The following is a 24,003-nucleotide window of genomic DNA, read 5'->3' as shown; positions in this document are numbered from 1 at the left end:
GAAGTTAATACTGTACTTGTGTGTATTCTGTGCCAGATATGTTATCACAGTATCACACATCTGCATATCTCATCGGGCAGCGATGAAAGTCAGCGCTGCAGGATCGAGGCTAATTCTTGGTAAGAAAGCGCTGATGCACGCCAGCTGTGTTCTGCTACTTACCACCCTGAAGCAGGAGCTGAGCGGAGAATCGGGAGAAGAGAACAGAGAGTGGCAGCTCACTGGGCTCCTGGATGCTTTGGATAAAATCTCTGCTGCAGCTGGAGGTTTAATACACGGAGGCTTCATCTAAGGACACAGAGTCAAATTTCAGGTGATGAATAGATTCCTTCAAGTCAGCAACACCGCAATATAATCACATAAACATTCAGTAGCACAAGATTTTAGAATGTTTTTCCTCGGTGAAACAAAAAAAAATTGATTTTTTTTATGTTATCACACTAAAAGTTATAAAAGTGCATCCGTGCACCACGATATCTTCTGCATTTGGTAGGTTAACGCCAACTAAAATCCAAAACAAATCATTCGGAACCAATTCTGACAGTGTGATGGAAATTAGGTCACATGTTTTCCCTTTGAAAGCAAAATGTAGAATCAAAATGCAGCAGTTATACCTTCTCTTCATTATCTTAAAGAAGAAGTTAGCTGTCCAGACAATCTCAAATTTTGACAATAATCGTGATATTTAAAGAATACATTATTGACATGCTATTAATACACATATGATGGTAACTGAGCATCAGGAAGCATTACTATAAAGTTATGCCATATTTAGTCATATTTTAGTTGTGTTTTCTTTTCCAATATTCTCTTGGCAACAATAATCATGTAGTGACAATCCGTCATTGTGACTGCTTTGTCCTCAGTATGCAAATTGTGTTCTTCTCATTCTACCTGCCAGCTGTTGAGAAAATCCTCCAAATTCTCAGCTTGAGATCCGTCACCCAAAGGAAAATCATTCCCTGCATCATTGTCGTTGGTCCCAAACAGACCAGTAGATGCACCTGTGCAGAAAAAAACAAGTATAAAAGAAGTATGAGCTTCGCAACTCTGGAATAACTTACATCACCGTTTTTAAACCTTTTTTTTTAAACATTCACGTTTCATTGTTTTACGAATGTTGCGTGTAATGTGACCGGTTATTCTTGCAAAATGTTTTTTTCCCAAAGCAAGATTCTTTTGAGCAGGAACTGAGCACTGAGCCTGGACAGGAAGACCCGCCCACAGCCAGGTGATTGACAGCTCACTCTCAAAAGTGGCAAGCACAAAAAAAAATTAAAAAAATTCCAGAGTAAAAAACAAATAAAGGCATACAAATAAATAAGTGTTTTTTTCATAGAGATAAAAAAATATATTTTTCAAATACACAGAAAAATAGACATGCAATATGAAAAAATAAATATATATTTCAAAAGATAAACACAATAAATTTGAAAATAAATGAAAATCCTTGTAATTGTTCTTTTGTATGTTGTCATTTGTATTTCTACACTTAGTTTCCTATTTTATTTACTTCTGTTGAGGTTTCTAGGTTTATTTACTTATGTGTGCTTCTGTTTATTCCTGCTTCCACTTTCCCATTTATTTAGCTTTTCTTTCACATATTTCTTTCTTTTTATGGCACTCCTATGACTCCGCACTTTGCATATTTTTTAAAAAGTGCTAAATAAAAAAACATATTATTGTTGTCATTACTAGTATTGTTGTTGTTATTATTGCTGTTATTATCGTTGTCTTTGCTGTTGCTGTTTGTATTTTTGATATTGTTGTTTTTGTTGTTGTTATTGAGATGTTATGGCTGGTACTGCTGAATCTTTCCTACCATGAAGCCATCCTTCCAGGGTGAAGCTGCACACTTCAAGCGACAGGTCACATGACAGTGATCCTCCGTTCTGATTGGACACCTGCACCACGTTTGACCTTCTCCTGACATCCACTCCATCATCACTGTGAAATATGTGGGACACTGCGGCGTTGCAGTCGGCCTTCACCTGTGACACACATTTTCTTCATCAGTCTTCTGCCTGACTGAATGAACTCTCTTTGCTGGTAACTAAAGGAACAGAGACACAGACCTGTCCATTGCGCTGAATGTTGACAGTGCTGTTATTCATCTGTACAAGCAGGAAGCTCTGTGGATCTGGACTGAGCAGCAGCGTGAATGAGGGCTCAGCGTTGACGTCTTGGGCGAGCAGCAGCGGACATGAACCTGGCAGCTCGAACAAGTGACCATCAAACGTCACTACAAACTGATCGGCCACCAACAAAGCTTGGTCTGTTAGAGAGAGAGAGGCAAACACAGGGAGACAGACTGAGGTAATTTAGGCTTTTTATCTAAAAGAATGACATGTCAGAGTGTAAACACTTTGCAACCTAATCAGCCATGTGGTGATTCTGTAGTTTGCATAAGTCTGTGCATGAAGTCAAACTGAGGTTCTGTGGAACACGATCCAGCAAAATTCCTTCATGAACTGGGAATTCATTTTCCCAAAGTGACGAAGAGCTGTCAGCGCCTGAAGGACTGAAAGCAGCTCAGCAAAACTCATCACAGAGCTGATGTTTTCATGTTGGTATGTATTATTTATCGATGTATTGTACATTACAGGCAGTGCTGCGGTTTTTTCCCCAAACAATTCAACTTTAGTTTCAGTAATTTACTCAACATTTGTTCTGTATTATCAACATGCTTTTTGGTTAACCAATGAACAGATTGATGCTTTTCAGCTTTCACTGATTTTCACTTTTTTCTGTGTTTTTGTTGACAGGCATGTTTTACAAAAGTTGAGACTTCTTGTAAACAGCAAAAATATGGATGAGATGGAGGATGAGGTGGAGGATGAGGTGGAGAGACGGGCACTGAGGCCATTCTGACAAACATGGATCATCCACTTCACATCTGCCTCAATGAACAACAAAACATCAGTGGACGGCTCCTATCCCTGCGCTGCAGGACTGAAAGATTTAGGAAATCTTTACTGCCATCAGCAGTCAGGCTATTCAATTCAAAATTAAACAGATAAGAACCCTGACAACTGAATTTCCCTTCGGGAATGAATAAAGTGATTCTATGCTATTCTATTATCAAAAAAGCTCACAGAGATGGTGCAGCATGGGATGACAACCTCAACTCTGTGCTACTGATGTCTGATGTCTAACTGTTTGTACAGAACAAAAGAGGAAAAAAAGTCCAAACTGCATTGATAACTGGTTTAGACACAGCCAAACCTGGTTTCTGCTGGTCAATGAATCATCTCTAAAACAGAGCATTTGGGTAAAAGATGTCAACAGTAGCACTCTATGGCAAAAATCAAAAGAAATTGAAGAAAAGATAAGGAGAAAGGTGACTGAAATATGGGAATGTATTTCTAACAGACTCTGCAGATTCACTGTGAGAGAGATTATCTGCAAATGGACGGTGAAGCTTCCCAAAATTCCTCCAAGAGCTCAGCAGTAACTCAACCAGGGCTTCACTAAAATCCGGCGAAAACAGTAGAGGAACTGTAAACTTCTCTTACCTCAATAAAGCTCAATGTTCATGAGACGAGAATAGGGTGACCATATTCTGTTTCTCTGAAAAGAGGACACACTTCCAGCTCGCGCGCGAAAAATTTTCGGCCCCCCCATTTTTAGGGGTTTTCCGTGGGTCAGGGGGCTTTCTGTGCTTCAAACTCAGTTAAACAGATATTCTGAATTCCCCAGAAAAGAACACTTTACCTGGATATACAGAAAAATAGCCCAAAACACTCAAAAAACAGTTGCTTTATTAATTTAAAGCAATTCTCCTAAACAATATAATCAGTCACATACAAATATGGCATGCTCTAGTCTTTAATAGTTATTGACTCAAGTTGTGTAGGAACACATGTATTCAGATGTTTAACAAAATAAGAAATAATCATCTCTCTTAAGTCTGACACTTACATCTTAGCTAGGAAAAGTTCTTCAAAATAACCTCCCAATTATCAATTATGTAAAAATAGAAATAATGCCTCAAAATATTAAACAAAAAGAAAAAAAGAGAGGTAGCCTCTTCTTCAATGTTCAGTTAGCCCATTCTTCAAAATAATGTGTCTAATGGCAAATGAAAAAAATATAGAAATAATGCCTCAAGTCAACACTCCTTTTTTTCCTTCTTTTTCCTTTTCTTATTAGCTACAGAGACATAAGTCCCAGCTTTGCAGACTGTACATTCTGCCTCCCATTTGACACGACCCGGACGAAAACGGGTACTTTTTTTTGCATTTCATCAGTGAAATGACATTTGCGTTTCGGTATTTTCTTTCGGTTCGAGTGTTCTCTCGCAGTGTGCCTACCTGCCTGTCAGCCTGCGAGGAGTGAGTGAGTGTGAAGCGCACACGTCATTGGTGAAGCGCCTCTGTACTGCTTTGTGATCCGGGGTTCGGCTCAAACTCCGCCTCTCAGAGCGTGTTTCCAAAGGAACCATTCAACGTGAATGATAAATACACTGGTCTGTGACGCGCTCAAGCTAGGCATGATCAAAAACCCGGACATTTGAAGGACTCTATAAACGCCGGCCGGACAGGGCGGACAGCCTCTCAAAAGAGGACATGTCCGGGCAAAAGAGGACGTATGGTCACCCAAGGCGAGAACAGCTGCTGACCCAGAAGAACATTAAAAGGCTCATTGAATTTTTACCCCAACACACTGTGAAGTTTTTAGGAGAATGTGCTCTAGAACACAAGTTAAACAGTTTGTAAAGGCCCGGTCACACCGCCCGAACTTTGCTGGAGCGTTCCTTGAACGGTAGGGAGGGGGGGGCCGAATTTCAAATGGCTCAAATGGAATAAAATGAAAGCTTTGGAGCAGCCTAGGCAAAATCTGCACCTGATCCCCATTGAGATGCTGAAATAAACCTTTCAATGTAGCAGCACTAAGATCTTTCCAGCAAAGAAAAGTGAGCCAAAGTTCCACCACAATGGTGTTAGAGACTGATCTCCAGTTATCTGAAGGGTTTGATGGCAGTTGTTGCTGCTAAAGGTGGCACAAGTCTGGCAAATTCAATCATCTGTGAATTAGGCACCAGATAGCCATTTTACTGTCTACTATTTTGTGTTTACTTAGGCTGTCTTTGCAACATTTAAGATTTTGTTTTGTCTAAGAGGGACATATCTTTAGAGATTCTTAGTCATACAAATTCTGGTAATTGCTGCAGATGAAAGCAACTTGACTTCTCTTTTCTGTTTTTTGAAGACGTTTCACCTTCACCCAAGAGGCTTCCTCAGTTCTGACTGACTGATGATGAGTCTTAAATATGTATTCTCACCCTCAGATTACATGCTTGAAAGTTAGCGTGTTGGTAGTTAAGCTGCAGGGTCAGGCAAAGTGTAAATGTTTTGAGAAGCTGCCTGGGGAGTGATGTCAGGACTGCATTCTCAGTACCTGATAAGTGGTGTAGACTCCCTCTGTGATTACAAATGTCTTTTCCAGTTTAACAGAGGGCTTCTTTTACTCCTCCTTGAAACCATTTTTCTTCTCTGTCCAAAATGTGAGCATTGCTACCTAAAAAGAACATTCCTCATCATTTAGACACAGATAAACTGTCGGCTCCTGTTTCTATAGGTCTTGTTACATAAGACTGTGTTTATACTGCTGTTAATGGACCATTAGCTATGTGAGCTGGGGGTGACAATATACACAAACTGTCCACTTTATTGGACTTTATTAACAGAAATAGCTAATCACCCAATCACATGGCAGCAACTCAGTGCCTTTAGACATGTAGACGTGGTGAAGACAACCTGCTGAAGTTCAAACCGAGCATCAGAATGTGGAAGAAAGGGGATTTAATTGACTTTGAACATGACATGGTTGTTGGTGCCAGACAGGCTGGTCTGAGTATTTCACAAACTGAGGATCTACTGAGATTTTCACGCACAGCTGTCTCATTGGATTTACTGAGAATGAGCCGAAAAAGAGAAAATATCCAGTGAGCAGCAGGTGTGTGGATGAAAATGCCTTGCTGATGCGAGACATCATAGGAGCATGGGCAGACTGGTTGGAGATGATAGAAAGGCAACAGTAACTCAAATAACCAGTCATTAACAACCAAGGAATGCAGAATACATCTCTTTACGCACAGCACAAGGTTGAAGAAGACGGACTACAGGGCAGCAGAAGAACACAGCGGGCACCACTCCTGTCAGCTAAGATCAGCAAACTGAGGCTACAGTTCACACAGTTTTACCAAAATTAGACATTAGAAGATTGGAAAAACATGGCCTGATGTCTTGAGTCTTCATTTCAGCTGCAACATTTAGAATTTGGCGTAAACATGAAAGCATGGATCCATCCTGCCATGTATCAACAGTTCAGGCTGCTAGTGGTGTAATGGTGTGGGGGATATTTTCTTGGCAAACTTTGGGCTCCTTCGTACCAACTGAGCATTGTTTAAAGACCACAGTCAACCTGACTACTGATGCTAGCCACATCCATCCCTTTATGACCACAATGGACCATCTTCTGATGGATACCCAGATAGCAAACTATGGGTGAATCAATGTTGAATCTATGTTGAGACCTAACGTCGAAATTATACAGAAAGCGCAAGGTTGATAAAATGTTGAGTCAACGTTTGCTTACATAGATTACATGTTTGCAAACATAGATTCAACATTAATTAAACATTGACCTGTCAAACATTTTAATTAAACCAAAATACAATGTAGATTCAATGGTATCTTTTAAACACAAACTTCAATGTTGACAAAATGTTGTTGAATCAACGTTGATCCATCCATCAATCTTCAACCGTAACCACAATTCAACCTTCTTAACCCTAATTCAACATTGATTTAACATCTTTTGCTATCTGGGTAAAGTGTGATTTATGGTTGAAAAGCAAACATTGACTCAACATTTTATCAACCTTGCGCTTTCTGTATAATTTCGACGTTAGGTCTCAACATAGATTCAACATTGATTCACCCATAGTTTGCTATCTGGGTACTTCCAGCAGGATAATGCACCTCGTCACAAAGCTCAAATCATCTCAGACTGGTTTCTTGAACATGACAATGAATTCACTGTACTCCAATGGCCTCCACAGTCACCAGATCTCAATCCAACAGAGCATCATTGGGATGTGGTGGAACGGAGATTGGCGTCATGGACGTGCAGCCGACAAATCTACAGCAACTGTGTGATTATATCATTTTAAAATGGACCAAAATCTGAGGAATGTTTCCAAAACCTTGTTGAAAGTTTGATACGAAGAATTAATGCAGTCCTGAAGGCAAAAGGGCGTCCAATTTTTTACCAGCAGGGTGTACCTAATAAAGTGGCCAGTGAGTGCATATCTGTAATTTCCCATCAGTTCTGCTAATTAGAACTGACAGAGCCTCTTGGATTAGAGGTGAAACGACTTGAAGAACCAAAAAAAGACAAATCCTGTTGCTTTCTACTGAATCTCTAAGAAGACAGATGGACGATAACAAATCCAGGAGGAAGCTGAGTTCTTATTCACAACACAGCAATAAACCTGTAAAACCAACCCTCTCCAGCTTACGTGCAAATGGGCTGTCCATGATTTTCCTCTTGAGACGATAGAGTTCGGCCGTGGGTCTCACAGAGGCGACGCTCAGCAGAGGCTTCAGGAGCCACTCCTCTAGAAGAACCTCCATCAGCCCAGCTCCAGCCATCCTGGACCAGGGAAGCGGTGGCATCGGCACTGACACGATGGCTGAACATTCCCTAGAAAAAAACAACACAATTTGAACTAAAATCACAAATAATTTTCAGTTATGTGTTTTGCTCAGACTCAACATGTGGTCATTTCACTTAAATGTTACGCAACTCTTTGTTTCCTCTGGACCTTCTTGACATCTAAAACGTGTCTAGCTGTATGTCAGAACATCTAAATTATATATCATTTTAGTTCCAAAAGCATGTCAGTGATTGGAGCTTTGTGGAGGTTCAGGCAGGAGCAGAGCCGATGATACACAAACCCTTTTTTCTGTCCACTGTTCCCTGACTTTCATTCTTAAGTCTAAATTAGCGCCTGTCCACAAGACTCTCCAAACCTACAAATCACCTCCTCCTCCTTTTAAAAACAAAGCCAGCTCCTTGTTATCGTCATTCATACTGTATTTCGTTGAATGTTGTGATATTCAAATCTGACATGGCGTCCTGTCTGAACAGTATTTCAACATGAACTTAGAGTTAACCAAAATAAATTCACTGAAATCCTTTTGAAAAACACTCTCTAAATGCATCCTAGTCTGGGCAGCTCTTACTGGGGGCTGAACTTAAGATAACATAATGAAGAATAGATCCCTGCTCTGGGTGTGGACAGCTTTTCATCATGCAGGTCTCAGATATTTGCGGTACCCCGGGGAGAATTTGTAGACAGAGGCGAGTCGCTTCCTGACTCCAGACAGAGCCGTGGCCAGCCGGGTCTCAATCCACTGGTAGGTATGCTGGCCTGCCTGACAGACACAGGAAAACCATTAATGCACACTAATGAAGACTGTTACATCATCTTAATACACATTAGTATGATGGCTTGGAGTCAGATCTTTGACTTCCATTGTCCAACATGTTGAAGAGCGATAGGAAATGTCGGGGGAGGACAGTAGGAGACATGAACTCACTGTTTAGAGCATTTCCACCCATGTGATCTGTAAACTGACTTCAACTATCAGGTTGATTCTAACACCAGTGCAAGTGTGACTCTTCATTTCCATACGTAGCTCAACATTACTGGATTTAGCCTCTCAATTTGCTGAATTCGTTACTTTTATTCACTGCATATGTAGATCATAATCTACATGTATGATGTGGCTTGAGTTCATGACACACCAGCAAACATGGCAGATAATAAGCAGCTACTTGGATAAGGTGTTCCCACAGAATCCTTAAATCCAGGATAAGAACTCATCTAAGTTAAATATGCACAAAACATACCCAAAGCAGTCCAGAAACACAGCCATAGCTGGGACAATCGTGTGCACAAAACTATAACAGGCATCAGTTTCCTTACCAGGTCCAAGGCGACGCTGACTGTGGTGACTCCAGCCTGTGACAGCGGCCTCAGATGAGGGTTCTCCAGCAGAACAGGCAGAAGCTCCACTACCCCGTCAGCCCACGACAGCACGGCCTCCCTCCACATGGCCTCCAGCCGCTGGCCCTTCAAATCCTGGTACACACCTGCCAGAGTGGCTAGAGGCCCTGAGAATAGAGTGAACAGCAACATCTGGGATCAGTTTTCACAGAGAGAACCAGAGTAAGAAGTGAACATTTTCACCGAACAAAATAAAACGTCTATGATCGTGTTGGAAAATATATGAATTATACAAAAATACACTGCCCGGCCAAAAAAAAAGCCACACACTCTAATATTTTGTTGGACTGCCTTTAGCTTTGAGTACAGCACTCATTCGCTGTGGCATCGTTTCAATAAGCTTCTACAATGTCACAGCATTTATTTCTGTCCAGAGAAGCATTCATTTTTCACCAAAATCTTTTATTGATGATGGAAGAGTCGGGCTGCTGCACAAAGTCTTCTCCAGAACATCACAAAGATTCTCAATGGGGCTGAGGTCTGGACTCTGTGGAGGCTAATCCATGTGTGAAAATGACGTCTCATTCTCCCTGATCCACTCATTCACTATGTGAGCTCCATGAATCCTGGCATCGTCATCTTGGAATATGACCATGCCATCAGGGAAGAAAAACTCCTTTGATGGAAAGACCTGGTCATTCAGGATATTCAGGTAGTCAGCAGACCTCGTTCTTTGGGACATAATGTTGCTGAACCTGACCAACCCCAGACCATAACCCTAAACCCTACAGATGTATCACTTCTTCTGCCTCTCTTCTTACCCTAATACCCCATCACTTTGGAACAGGGTAAATCTGGACCCATCAGACCACATTTGTCCCTTGAAGATGAGGGTTCTCCACTATCCTTCAGGTTTTAATAATACATTGGACGGTTCTTAACCTGATTCTAGTAGTTTCAGAAATCTCCTTAGTTGTTTTCTTTGCTGGATGCAGGCCAATAATTTGACCTTCTGAAACAGATTAACATCCTTTCCATGACCACAGGATACTATGTCTTCTGACGTGGTTGTTTAAGAAATGAGAAGCTCCTCACTGCATCAGCTAGGGTTAAATAAGTTGTTGCAGCCGAAACACGTTTATCACTGCAGTAATTACCCAATGGAAGGATCTTATCAATTTGATAAGTTAAATCCAGGTGGAAACTTTTCTTTTTTGGCCAGATAGTCTATATAAGTAATAAAATGAGACGGGAGAGATGTTTGTAATGTTTCATATAATAAGTTTATGATTTTGTCTCTTGCCGAAATTAGATTTCTGCCAAAGAAATGAAAAAAGACAGAGACTCATTGTATTTCCCTCACTTTAAAACTAAAGGGCACAAGCTTATTCCTAGCAATGGAACTTACTGCATCCGCTCAACATCAGTACACAGTTCTGGCACTGATGCTGATGTAGCAGCTGATATATTTGTACCTTAAAAAAAAGAAGAGGATCAAACTGTGGGAAATGGTGGCGCAGGAAAAGTGGCTCCTTTAGTTTGTTCTTTTAACATAAGATAATAAAAGCCTTGTGATTCCTAGCACTGTTTTTAATGTCGTCCCAAAATGTCTTATTTATATGTTACTGATTCTTCTGTGCTGCATTTTGGTTTTATGGTTTTCTGTTTTTTATGGTTTTACAGTAACCAAATTCTATTGTTTTATATTATCATGCTGATGGAAAGCACTTTGGTCTTCTGCTCTATAAATACATTTTGATAGGTTTTTGATCGATTGATCAGATCCGCTTCCAAGCTGGCTAGCGTCGTCTGTCAGCACTCACTCCTCAGTTCCTGCTGTCCCAGCAGCGAGGCGTGCTGCAGCAGACTCAGGACACGAGGCAGGCTGTCGGTCAAGACGTGACGCAAGGAGCTGCTCTGCCAGACAGCCAACAAACCTCTGTTTCTGTTCATCAGCAGAGCCTCAACTCGCTGTGACACATGAAGAGGCACAGCGCTCAACTCCTGGAGCAGCTGGCTGTCTCTGGACTGGAGACAAAACAGACGTGATCACAGCATTAAAAACTGCACAGATTCTTTTATTATTGATAAGCATGACGTGTCCTGGTTTGTGTGTTGCAGTTACCTGTCGTCTAAATTCTGTGAGAAGATGCTGTAATGTCTTGATTCTCTCTAGAAGTTTCTTCTGAATCCGAGAGCTCAAATAGTGAACTCGCTCCTGCAAAACAAACCGAAACAGACTTAACTCTCGTGTCGTCCTGCCCCGGTTTAAAGTTTGAAAATGTGGAGAAAAAAATACTTTCACAGTGAAACTTCTGATGTCCACATTTTCAACATTTTTGGGAAACATTTGAACATTTTTTGGTGGAAAAAAGAAATGTTAAAAATGTTTCTTCAGAAAATTCACAAAAAATCAACTAAAATCCAGCGAATCCATGCTGCTACAGTGTTCTTAAAGAAAATAGTAGAAGTTTTACTGATATGTCATCATATTTTTAGGATTTTTTTTTATTTTTTAAATTTCTTTTTAAAGATTTTTACTCATTTTTTGACAATATTTGCAAGTATTTTCTTGCCAAATTTGGGGGATATTTTTTTGAAATGAAACTTTTAAGGGAAACATTTGGAATTTTCTTCCTGAAGGTTTTGCAAACTTTCAGAAATTTGGGGAATTCTTTTGCTGGAATTCTTTTTGGATTTTTTTCAGACAAGGAAACAATATTTTTTGATGACCGTAAACGAGGACAACAGGAGGTTTAAAAAGTGCCACGCTGTAGTGAAGCTAAAAGTGATAAAAGCTTTGATGGTACTGATGATACCTCCGCTGCAGCTAAACTCTCCAAACAGCCGCTCGCTCTCAGCATCAGCCTCTGATTTTCTGCTCCCAGAGACACGCTGGCCAGAGGTTCAGACACGCTGCTGCCGTCTCTTTTCTGCACATCCAGCTTTAAAGTGTGATCAGATCCCACACATGCTGCTACAGTGAGATCCTCTCTGTGGTCTGGACCTGCGCATAAACAGACAAACGTCCTCATCATCATTGAATGTGATGTTTTGGGGCATATTGTAAGTGTTGCATAGACTCTTGTGTATTTACCGTTCACATAGCCGGCTGTGGTCTGAACACATTGTCCCTCTACTGTCCCGTTCAGCCAGATCTTCTCTCTGTGGTCCAGTGTGGCCTGAACCTGGAGACCTGAGCCTCGGGGCCAAGACAAGGCATTACCTCCAACCTTCACACTCCAGTTACCCATCCTGGACTGCAAACACACATGCTTAAACTTAAATAAAGTATTAAAGCAAAAAAAGTTCTAATTTGACCCCTCTGACTGATATATTATTAAATATGACATGATTAGACTATTAATAGTCAAGCATCAGAGTATCAGCAGCATGTTAGTGTTAGTGTTGCAGGTGGAGTCAGTTTAAACTACTTTCTATCCAGTTTTCCAGCCAGGGCAGCAGATTCTAAGAAAGAGAGAGGAAACTGGAGAGAAAAAGGTCTGACAGACAAATCTTTTTTATGGTTTTGGGACTGCTTCCTAGTTTTTAATTTTAGCTGAGGTACTGGAGCTTTTGAGCATTTATTGAAACCAGATGAGAAATTCAGAGAGGAAAATACGCTGTAGAGCCATTAATACTGCTTAAACTTCTGAAATGTGACCCCAACTGCACGCTGTAGTTGGGAAACATTCGGAAACCACTGATGTAATCTTTAACGATGTGTTGAACTTTAGCAGCTTGGTATATTACTCACTGCGGAATATCTCATTACAAGTACATGTAAAAATAAGTAGATAAATGTACTGGAGCAGAAATACAACATTTGACTCTGTAATGGAGTGGAGTGGAAGCATAAAATAGCACAAAATGGAGACAAGTAAATTACAAGGACAGTATTTTAGTTAGTGCAGCTGACAGCTTCCTATTACTGCTGATGTTCAACCCTCCTGTTGTCCTCATTTACAGGTACCAAAAAATATTGTTTCCTTGTCTGAAAAAAATCCAAAAATTCAGCAAAAAATGCCCAAATGTCTGAAAATTTGCAAAACAGTCAGGAAGAAAATTCCAATAATTCCTTAAAAAATTCCCTTGAAAGTTTTATTTTTTAAAAAAAATCCCCAAATTTGGCAAGAAAATTCTTGTAAAAATTTTCAAAAAATGATTAGAAATCTCTAAAAAAATCTTAAAAATATCTAAAGTGATTACATAGATATCCATAAAACTTCTAAAAATTTCTTTAAGAACATTCACAAAAAAATCAACTAAAATCCAGCGAAACTCTCTGGATTTTGGTTGATTTTTTTGTGAATGTTCTTGAGAAACATTTTTAACATTTCTATTTTTCCACCAAAAAATGTTCAAAGATTTCCCAAAAATGTTGAAAATGTGGACATCAGAAGTTTTACTGTGAAAATATATTTTTTCCCACATTTTCAAACGGGTCAATTCTGACCCGCAGGACGACACGAGGGTTAAAAAAGTATTGTTGTGTTTTTATTAGGGGTTTTGTGGCATTAAGTCTTGGTTTGATGCAGTAACTTCTTGCTGTCTCGTGTGAAGCAACTGTCCAGCAGTTTGGGACAAATGTTTATTTTTTTGGCACCAATTTACAAAATTTAATGTAAAAATATCACAATTAGTGAGCATTAGAAGTACATTTAGGTGGTACTGCAGGACAAAGCTGGGATAGCTAGTTTTCAATGCCTCCAGGTTTATATTGGCTGCACAGATATGACAGTGAAACAGCTTTAAATCTGACCCTAACCTTAGTATAATCTTAACCCAAACATTATCCCTCAACATCCTGTCAGAGAAGAGAGGGACAGCCAAAATGTGTCACTTTCACTGTCCTCCAATTAGCTCCAATTAGAGTGTTTCTATTGTTGTATTTTCGAACATACACCGTGTGGTCTTTCTTCACCTCAGAGAACAGAGTCATGTTGGTCCTCTGAGCGGTGGACGAGTTGGTGATGGCGAAGGTGAAGCTGCACTGGTTCGGTCGTCCCGTCACCGAAAGGCGAGAGCGAGTGTAAAACATCTCCTCTCCTGAGTTCACCCTGTGGGACCCCGACCACGACAGAGTCTGAGACAAACACAGAGCGGCTTAGGAAAGTAAACAAGTAGAACAGAGATCTTTGGACAAGCCTGGATAATGAGGTCGTTCAAGTTAGAAGAGGAAAAGAGCTAGCGTCACACAATTAGGAAATCGCTAAAGGCTGCGAGACCACAAAGCACTAATTATTGGAACAGGACATTTTCTTCCAGGGGCAATGTTAATGACGCTCAGGGTAACTACAAACAGACAAACAGTCTGATTTTTACATATTTAGAGTTAAACACCTTTCAGAACTGCCATAGAGAAGTCAGTCAGTAAGATTGTTTTCCGAGCTGAAGTCGATTATTAGTAACAAAAAGGAATAACAGAAAATGTTGCTGTCAAGACTTACAATAGTACACTAACTTTGCTGAAATACTTTTGTTAATTTAAGTTTTCTCGGTGTTTATTTAAAAGAGGATTACTCAGCATTTATCCTTCAGTGTTCATTGGTTGTCAAGGCTACCCACACTCCCAAAACTAACCCTGACCTCCATAGAAAATCAGTGGCATACTGTCAAAAGGAGAATGGGATGAACCAGACCCAACAATAAAGAGCTACCAAGGCAACTTATATTACCCCTCAGCAGTGCCACAGGCTGACTGCCTCCACGCCACACCACATTGCTGCAATAATGTGAGCAAAGGAAGCTCCGACCATGTATCGACAGAGGATACATGACACAGTTTTCAGAGTTAGAGATGGAAGATAAAACCAATACAGGATTGCGATATTTAATTTTGTGTGCAATGAATCTACAATATAAACAGTGTTCATTTTGAGCAATGTCTAATGAAAAAAAAATGTACTTTTTCTATCATATTCTAATTATATGAGATGTACTTGTATATATATATTGGAATCTGATATTCAGCTGGGTTTATAATCCCCACAAAGAAACACAGTGTGGACTCACAGGCTGTGGGGGGCAGAGGCCCAGCAGCACAGTGTGCTCCACACGGTCCCTCAGGTTGGTCTGAACCTTTGCCAGAAGTGTGTGTGAAGAACAAGGCACAGGAGAAACTCTGTCCAGGCCGACATTAACCTGAAGGCTGTGCAGTCCCCGCGGGCCTTTCTAGAAACAACACAAAGAGAGATTTATTCTAAAACGTCACCCATTAATTGTGGAAATGAGCCATCTTTCCATTCAGATTACCTGGTACTTCATGGCTTGTTTGACACTCCTGTGGTCCCATCTTAACTCTGCATTCTGCATATACGAGTTTCCCTCCTGACCCACTGACACACAACCTTTAACAGAGGACACTTCCATCTACACAAACAGATGAAGAAACCAGATGCTCCAAAATGCATGTTTTCTACTTTTGTTTCATGAATATTTTGGAAATACTGAGGATCCACTGACCCGCTGTGCTGACAGCAGAACACACGCCTGCCCCCTGCTGGAGTTGGTCTGCCACTGTTTGTTCAGGCTCAGGGAGACGTTGACAGGAACTGCACTCTCCCAGGACAGATGAGTCTGCATGCACACACACAGACACACAAAATAACACAGAAACATAAAAGAGAAAAAAAATGCAGAGATTAGATGTGTGCAAAAAATAAGTAAATGTGCTACAAAGTGGCACTGTGAACTTCTTTGTGCACCTGGTGGCTGCTGTGTTGTTCCCTCTGTGAGTTGTGAGTCAGTGTGTGCAGTGACAGCTGACTGAGTGTGGAGGAAAAAGGCTGTTTCAGCTCCAGCTTCGTCTCATTCGTCTCCTCGGAGCGACTCCACAAACTGAGAGCTTTGACCTTCAGACAACAGAAATCAGAAGCAGAAGTGAAATCAAAACAGACGTTGACGCACTGGGCTTTTGATGAAGCTTTTTCATAGGTGAGTTTTACTGAGACTTCTTTATCAGATGCAGATCAGCTTCAAGCAGCACAGTCTGGATAGTTAAAATCATTATGAACGCCTATGTAAAGTCATCTGCAACTGTGAAAACAAACTCAGTCGTAAGCTCATAAGGTGCCGTTTATTTATTTGTTAATCATCTATTTGCTTATTAAATGCTGATGCATTTATGCTTACAGGTTTAATGTTTACCATCTGTGGAGATCAGCATGTTTGTATTACATAAGAGCTTAAGAGTATGGGTCATGCTAAAAAAATGTTTAAAAAAATTATTGGATCAAATTTAATTACTTCTTTTGGTGCCATGTAAATTAAACAAGTTTATTCTAATTAAGTTAACACGTAATATTAATGCCACTGTTTTAGGTCAGAAATGCTTAAATCATTTGATTTAAACTCAAATTAAAGTTTCCATTTTTTAACTTACACACGTGGACAAAATTGTTGGTACCCCTCAGTTAAAGAAGGAAAAACCCACAATTCTCACTGAAATCACTTGAAACTCACAAAAGTAACAATAAATAAAAATTTATTGAAAATTAAATAATCAAAAACAGCCATTACTTTTGAATTGTTGATTAACATAATTATTTAAAAAAACAAACTAATGAAAGAGGCCTGGACAAAAATGATGGTACCTCTATAAAAGATTGAAAACTATTTGACCAGAGTGACATGATTAACTCAGGTGTGTCATTTAATTGACATCACAGGTGTTTCCAAACTCATAATCAGTCAGTCTGCCTATTTAAAGGGAGACAAGTAGTCACCCTGCTGTTTGGTGAAAAGGTGTGTACCACACTGAACATGGACAACAGAAAGCGAAGGAGAGAATTGTCCCAGGACATCCGAAAAAAAATGATAGACAAACATCTTAAAGGTAAAGGCTATAAGACCATCTCTAAACAGCTTGAAGTTCCTGTGACAACAGTGGCTCATATTATTCAGAAGTTCAAGACCCACGGGACAGTAGCCAACCTCCCTGGACGTGGCCGCAAGAGGAAAATTGATGACAAATTGAAGAGACGGATCGTTGGAATTGTATCCAAAGAGCCCAGAGCAACCTCCAAAGAAATTAAAGGTGAACTCCAAGGCCAAGGTACATCAGTGTCAGATCGCACCGTTCGTCGTTGTTTGAGCCAAAGTGGACTTCATGGGAGACGACCAAGGAGGACACCACTGCTGAAAAAAACTCATAAAAAAGCCAGACTGGAATTTGCAAAAATGCATGTTGACAAGCCACAAAGCTTCTGGGAGAATGTCCTTTGGACAGATGAGACCAAACTGGAGCTTTTTGGTAAGGCACATCAACTCTATGTTCATAGACTCAAAAACCAAGCATACGAAGAAAAGAACACTGTCCCTACGGTGAAACATGGAGGAGGCTCAGTAATGTTTTGGGGCTGCTTTGCTGCATCTGGCACAGGGTGTCTTGAAAGTGTGCAAGGTACGATGAAATCTGAAGACTATCAAGGCATTCTGGAGAGAAATGTGCTGCCTAGTGTCAGAAAGCTTGGTCTCAGTCGCAGGTCATGGGTCTTCCAACAGGACAACGATCCAAAACACACAGCCAAAAACACCCAAGAATGGCTGAGAGAAAAGCGTTGGACTATTCTAAAGTGGCCTTCTATGAGCCCAGATCTGAATCCCATTGAACATATGTGGAAGGAGCTGAAACATGCCATTTGGAGAAGACATCCATCAAACCTGAGACAACTGGAGCTGTTTGCTCATGAGGAGTGGGCCAAAATACCTGTTGACAGCTGCAGAACGCTCATTGACAAATACAGAAATCGTTTAATTGCAGTGATTGCCTCAAAAGGTTGTGCAACAAAATATTAAGTTATGGGTACCATCATTTTTGTCCAGCCCTATTTCATTAGTTTGTTTTTTTAAATAATTATGTTAATCAACAATTCAAAAGTGATGGCTGATTTTGATTATTTAATTTTCAATAAATTTTTATTTATTGTTACTTTTGTGAGTTTCAAGTGATTTCAGTGAGAATTGTGGGTTTTTCCTTCTTTAACTGAGGGGTACCAACAATTTTGTCCACGTGTGTACATGTTTGCTTCACCAAAATCTAAAATGTAAAACGTGAATTGTCGGTAGATTTGTCATTTTCTGCGGTCCTACTCAAAGGAAGAGGCAAGAAACTTTAAAGTAATGTGAGCATGATGGCATCACAGTGCTGAGGGAGTCATAGACCTATTTACACTGACTTTCATGTCACTACATAAAGATGTTCCAGTCGTGTTTTTCCTTTAAGAGCCCAAATGAACTCTGTTTCTCCTCATATTCTACACCATATTAAATTTACCACTGACATCAAACAGTTGCTGTAATTTTCCACAAGACAAACCAGAAGTTCCTGGTATGGACATGATTATATTTACAGATCTAAAACTTTGCTTATTTTTGATATAACACCTCTTTTATTGCAGGTAGCTTAGGGAGGAAATGCCATTTAAATTCAGATTTATGAAGGTAAATTAGAACAATTTGTTCATCTATGCATGATTAAGAGGAAAGGAAAATTCAACATGAGATCTCTTCTGTCTGCTTATGTCTCTATGACATCTTGACCATTTTCTCTTGAATTCAGCTCCTCTTGTCACAGCCTGATCCCAATCATCCATCCATCCATCCTCTATACACCGCTTTATCCTCATTAGGGTCGCGGGGGGAGCCGGAGCCTATCCCAGCTAACTCGGGCGAAGGCAGGGGACACCCAGGACAGGTCGCCAGTCTGTCGCAGGGCTACATACACAGACGAACACTCACACTCACATTCATACCTATGGGCAATCGAGAGTTTCAACCAATTCCACTACGCCACTGAGCAGCCCTGATCCCAATCAAAAATCTTAAAATGCTCTTTTTCTGACTCTCACTGCACTGATATTTGTTTGTCTGAGATAATCAGCTCTTGAGATAACAGTAAGATCCTAAGGAAAACAGGATTGGCTTATAAATAATCCTGCACAATATCAGGAACTTGTCTCAGTCATCAAAACCAGGTGTTTAATTAGTTCTCACATCTGTGTTCTACAGAGAAACTTCAGTCTCTTATTGACTTGTCACAAATTTCACCGCTAAATTAAAGAATCCCTGTCTGCATGCGTGTCTGTTAACCCTCCTCCTGTCCTTAATTACAGGCACCAAAAAATATTGTTTCCTTGTCTGAAAAAAAAACAAACATTCTGTAAAATAATTCCCCAAATAGATGAAAATTTGCAAAACCTTCAGGAAGAAAATTCCAATAATTCATTAAAAGTTTTATTTAAAAAAAATCCTCCAAATTTGGAAAGAAAATTCTGGTAAATATTTTCAAAAAATGAGTAGACATCTTCCAAAATAATCCTAAAATATCTAAAGTGATTACATATATATCAGAAAAACTTCTATTTTCTTTAAGAACATTCACAAAAAAATCTATCAAAATCCAGCGAATTTCGATTTTTTTTGTGAATGTTCTTAAGAAACATTTTCTACATTTCTTTTTTTCCACCAAAAATGTTAAGAAATTTCCCAAAAATGTTGAAAATGTGGACATCAGAAGTTTCACTGTGAAAATATATATATTTTTTCCCCACATTTTCAAACTAAAACGGGTCAGTTTTGACCTGCACGATGACAAGAGGGTTAATACCTCAACCACTGCACATCATTAAGAGAAACAGCTCAGAAAGCAATGATTCTCTAAATAACAATTAATAGGACGATTTGTTTCAGTTGAGATAAAGAACAGATTGTCGGAAAGCAGGAGTCTGTTCTGTTCTGCAGTCTTTCAGGGTCACGTCCTCAGATATATTCTTTCTTCAAGTGTTCTGAAATTAGCAGGAAACCGGTCAGGCCCTGCTCTTGAGCAATCATAACTGAACTGAACAATTTTAGATTCATGGGGACACAAAAGGACACAAAAGACTGAGCCGCAGACAAAGCCGGTTCCACAAAGGAAACCCATCTGGCTCGAATGAAGCTCTTCATTTTTTCAGGGTCATGACACACTTTGTACAGTCTGACCTGCTCCAGTTGTCCGTGCCTCGTCCAGCCGAGTACGACGCTGTCCAATCGACCGTGGGGGGAGCATTCCAGTGTCACCTCCAAACTGGTCAGACGGGGAACACAGGTGATCTGAACTAATGCCAAGGAAAAGAGATAAACTTTTACAATCTGTAGTGAGTTACAGTCTCAGTCAGGACCAACAGTAGATTCATATTTGAATCGATTTTCAGTCCTAACGTGGCCTGAGACTATAAAATAAAACTGATATAGCGCTGCTGTGATAACATCTGGGAAGCTTTGCAGATGCCGTGTGGCTTTTATTACCCTTCAGTGTCTGGTTGCCGGTCTCTGGTGCTGGAGGGGCAGAATACAGACCAGACAGGCTCAGCTCCTGGTTGCCCCACACAGCTGCATGCTGGACTTGGTAGCTCCATTTTCTGGCTTCGTACACCGTCCTCAACGCGATGGTCCTGGGCAGCGGCTTCAGCTGCAGAACAAAGACAAAAAACCGACACTCTCAGGAAGTACTCCATTAGTCAAACGTTTGAGCACACCTTCTCATTCAGTGCTTCTTATTTATTTGTACTATTTTCTACATTGTACATTAATACTGATGTTTAACCTTTTTTTTGTTTCCAACATAATTCCATATGTATTCTTTTGTAGCTTTGATGTCATCAGTATTAATCTACAATGTATAAAATAATTCCAAAAAACCATTGATTGAGAAGGTGTGTCCAAACTGTTGACTGGTAGTGTACGTGTTGATGTGTGTTTAGAGACAGAAACACTGTGAGGACAGTGAGCTCATAAACACCTGTGGGTACGAGTGTTTGACCTCCAACGCCTGTCTGTATCCGCTGTCAATGGCTGCCAGCTCCCCCAGAGTCCAGAGCCTCCTCCGGCCTGACAACACCTCCAGCAGACCCGCCACACTGGACTGAGACTGGTTCAGCTGGACCAGGACACACGGAAGGGGACACTTGAAACAACTCTTGTCATTTCATACAGAAAATACACAATATTTGAAAAGAACATCAGTCTAAAAATACAGGATGCAAAGGTAGCAAATTATAGCAAAAAAATCCAAAACCTAATTAATTACAAGTCTACAAGTAGAAAAAGAAAATTTACATTCTGCAGTATGTGAAGTTAAAAGTGATCACAGATTTGATTTCTCTTTAAATCCCCCTCCAAAGTTGTTTACCCTGTATACATGTCCATATGGTGCTTTTGTCAATGCCAGTAGACATAAATATTAGGAGTAAAAAGCAGTTAGCATCATGGGTTGTCATTTTCATCTCAAAACTGCAGTGTACCAAATAAAATGTCAATATCACAGACCCAGGCATCAAGGGTTTTATACATGACAAATTTAAAAAACCAACCTTCAGTGTGAGGCTTTCTGGATCATTATTCTTCCTCAGAATCATTTTTTGGGTTGAACACGTATGACTAAATGATAGCTATAACTTGCAATTGTGTAGCGTAGAATAGCTCTACATTGTGCAGAATTGTTGGTGAGCTATTGTGCTGAGCTGCAGCAAGTGGTGAAGAGGTTTATATTTTAAAGATCTGCACAGGCTTACGATTTCTGCAGCCTTCAGCATGCAAGTCTTAATGAACTTGCTTCTTTGGGCTTGAATACATTTGATCAGCATCTCCTTCCAGGCTACCCTAAATTAACAGCACTGGCTGCAAAAATGTTGTGCACGTTTGGGACGACCTATCTTTGTGAGCAAGTTTTTCTCAGTAATGAACATTAATAAAACAAAACTCACACATTTATTACATGTATCTTGCACTGATGGAGATGCTCTAAATCTCATTGTACTTGTTGTAACGGTCAGAATACTATGGTTGCTGTACACGGCTTTGCCGGTAGTTGGCACTCTCACTTTAACTGAGTTGTATGCAGTAAATGCACATCTCTTCTCTTCTTCTCTCATCGCCATCTGAGATGCATGTGTGCTCCAAGGCAGAGAAAAGGACTCAAAAGTAACGGGTTGTTGTTGGTTTCGCCTATGTGTCACTGTTAATGTGTGACTAGTGAATGTAGCGCCGTGGAGACCTGGCTTCATATGGACTTTGTTAATAACTGCAGAATAAACTACCGTGTGGAATCCCCTATCACGTTTCATCTCCTGTCTGAGCTAACCTGCTATCCCGGGTCTTCTGTGTTAGCCGCCAGCCTCTCCACCTCACTGGCTCAACCCATTACATTGTGTATAGTGACAATAAATGGCATTCTATTCTATTCTATTCTATTCTATTCTATTCTATAAGCACTGAGAGGATACGATACGAACATAGCAACAGGATAACGTGTAATCTGAGGGGGGTTTAATTTACTACATTGTAAACTGCCTTTAAATCATATCTTTTCACAGATTTTGCAGGGTATAACTTTATATTCTGGTTTAAATAAAATTTAACAGGAGTGCCTTTGAGGATAAGAACCCACCTGTGATCTGATGTTGAGCTGAGACGGCAGGTAGACCAACATTTGAGGGATGTTCTGGACCACCTTCACCATCAGGTCCTTGCTGGACAAAATAACATCTGTTATCTGTGTGTGTGTGTGTGTGTGTGTGTGTGTGTGTGTGTGTGTGTGTGTGTGTGTGTGTGTGTGTGTGTGTGTGTGTGTCAGAAACGATGGTTTTCTGTTTCATACTAGTTTGATTTTCAGATTTTTTGAATGCAGTGGTAGAAGATTAAATGAACTGTGGTGTCTGTACCTGTGTGGAGTGTGGTGTCCCTGAACTATGAGAGCCAATGAGGAGCTGAGTTCAGGGTTTACAGCCATGGAGCATCTCAGCTGAGACTCTGTCAGTCGTCCCCAGGCCTCCACCTGCAGCAGCAGCCGGGCAAATGATTAGAAAAGAAGAGCAAAGTTGTGGGTATTTAACGTGCATGCTGACTTTACCTGTAGGGCAGGACTAGCTTGTCCTTGGACGGTGTGTTTCAGTGTGGCTCTGGCCTCCTTAGTGCCTCCATGTGACCCCCAGCCTCCAACGTCCCCCATGACTCGGACCCTCCAGTCCTGACGGTTAATATCTAATGAGGCGCTACGTAGAGGACCTGAAGAGGGAATCAGAGCACGGATTTTCTTTATTATCTATGATCTTTTTTATCTACAATTTGCAGTTAATGTCTTCTCTGTAATTTTTACACTTTATAAAGTCGTCCCATGGGCCTAACTGGACCCTTTGGAGGGCCGGTTTTGCCCCGTGGGCCACATGTTTGACAACCCTGATCTAGATTAATGGTATAACACCTGAGAGGGCCTCACATTCATAAGGAGGATACAGCTGGTCTAAAACAGCTTTTGCAGGAAAAAAAAAAACTGAGAGGTGTTTATAATGAAACAACGTTTAAATGGAGATTTAGTGATGTGGAAATTAAGCCACTTAACGACTTCAAACAAGTGTGGAGTAAAGTACTGATATCTGTTGGTCATACAGTACTTTTTTAGGCAGGATTGAAGGAAAACGTGACAAAGATGACAGACCTGAACTAGAAAAATTATGAAGCCTTATTATTGGTAATAGTTCTATTTGAAGAAATGAGTATATTGTCTTGTCTTTCCCTTCAGAAGGTGCAGAGAAACAACCACAGAAATACCACAGACAGCAGGAAACAATGGTAAAAGCTGGAACGAGCACACAGATATTAAACCCAGCTTTTTAGTACGTTCTGACCCTTAAACTGAGCAGTCAGCACAGTGTCCAGATTCTGTTGTATCCTTGTTTGATTGAAAGCCGGTGGAGAGTAGAAAAGGCGTGCAGACAGACGTCCATCAGCACCACTGATGTTCAGGCCAGAGGTGAGCAGCTTGTGTCCGTCCACAGTGAGCTGAACCCTGGACTGGAGCTGGGATAAGACTCCCTGGATGGAACACAGGGCCTTGGAGGGGAAAAAATCCAAGAAAACTGCTTATTTTTGACACTTACCTTATAAATGCATCACACAAGTTCGACATATCAAGATAAAGAGGAGTGCATTTATGTTATAAGAGC

At 40.4% G+C, this 24,003-nt stretch overlaps 1 protein-coding gene across 2 annotated transcripts in view; it reads right to left on the bottom strand.

Annotated features, from left to right (window-relative positions):
* The window catches only part of LOC110964699 (uncharacterized), a 59,301-nt gene that overhangs the window by 2,103 nt on the left and 33,195 nt on the right, over positions 1-24,003 (bottom strand). For both annotated transcript variants that reach the window (XM_051953987.1, XM_051953986.1), the window contains exons 50-72: positions 23,686-23,890; positions 22,911-23,065; positions 22,723-22,835; positions 22,449-22,530; positions 20,802-20,939; positions 20,309-20,471; positions 20,003-20,118; positions 15,727-15,873; positions 15,485-15,598; positions 15,275-15,391; positions 15,035-15,193; positions 13,944-14,105; positions 12,117-12,279; positions 11,839-12,026; positions 11,145-11,237; positions 10,843-11,047; positions 8,999-9,186; positions 8,347-8,444; positions 7,526-7,710; positions 2,076-2,275; positions 1,823-1,991; positions 895-1,004; positions 163-288 (exon numbers count right to left, since the gene is read on the bottom strand). In XM_051953987.1, coding sequence (XP_051809947.1) covers positions 163-288; positions 895-1,004; positions 1,823-1,991; positions 2,076-2,275; positions 7,526-7,710; positions 8,347-8,444; positions 8,999-9,186; positions 10,843-11,047; positions 11,145-11,237; positions 11,839-12,026; positions 12,117-12,279; positions 13,944-14,105; positions 15,035-15,193; positions 15,275-15,391; positions 15,485-15,598; positions 15,727-15,873; positions 20,003-20,118; positions 20,309-20,471; positions 20,802-20,939; positions 22,449-22,530; positions 22,723-22,835; positions 22,911-23,065; positions 23,686-23,890 — 3,396 coding nt within the window. The remainder of the gene's footprint in view (positions 1-162; positions 289-894; positions 1,005-1,822; positions 1,992-2,075; positions 2,276-7,525; positions 7,711-8,346; positions 8,445-8,998; positions 9,187-10,842; positions 11,048-11,144; positions 11,238-11,838; positions 12,027-12,116; positions 12,280-13,943; positions 14,106-15,034; positions 15,194-15,274; positions 15,392-15,484; positions 15,599-15,726; positions 15,874-20,002; positions 20,119-20,308; positions 20,472-20,801; positions 20,940-22,448; positions 22,531-22,722; positions 22,836-22,910; positions 23,066-23,685; positions 23,891-24,003) is intronic.

This window comes from Acanthochromis polyacanthus, chromosome 9, assembly GCF_021347895.1.
Source record: "Acanthochromis polyacanthus isolate Apoly-LR-REF ecotype Palm Island chromosome 9, KAUST_Apoly_ChrSc, whole genome shotgun sequence".
NCBI classification, from domain to species: domain Eukaryota; kingdom Metazoa; phylum Chordata; class Actinopteri; family Pomacentridae; genus Acanthochromis; species Acanthochromis polyacanthus.
This window is presented reverse-complemented; position numbering and strand designations above follow the sequence as displayed.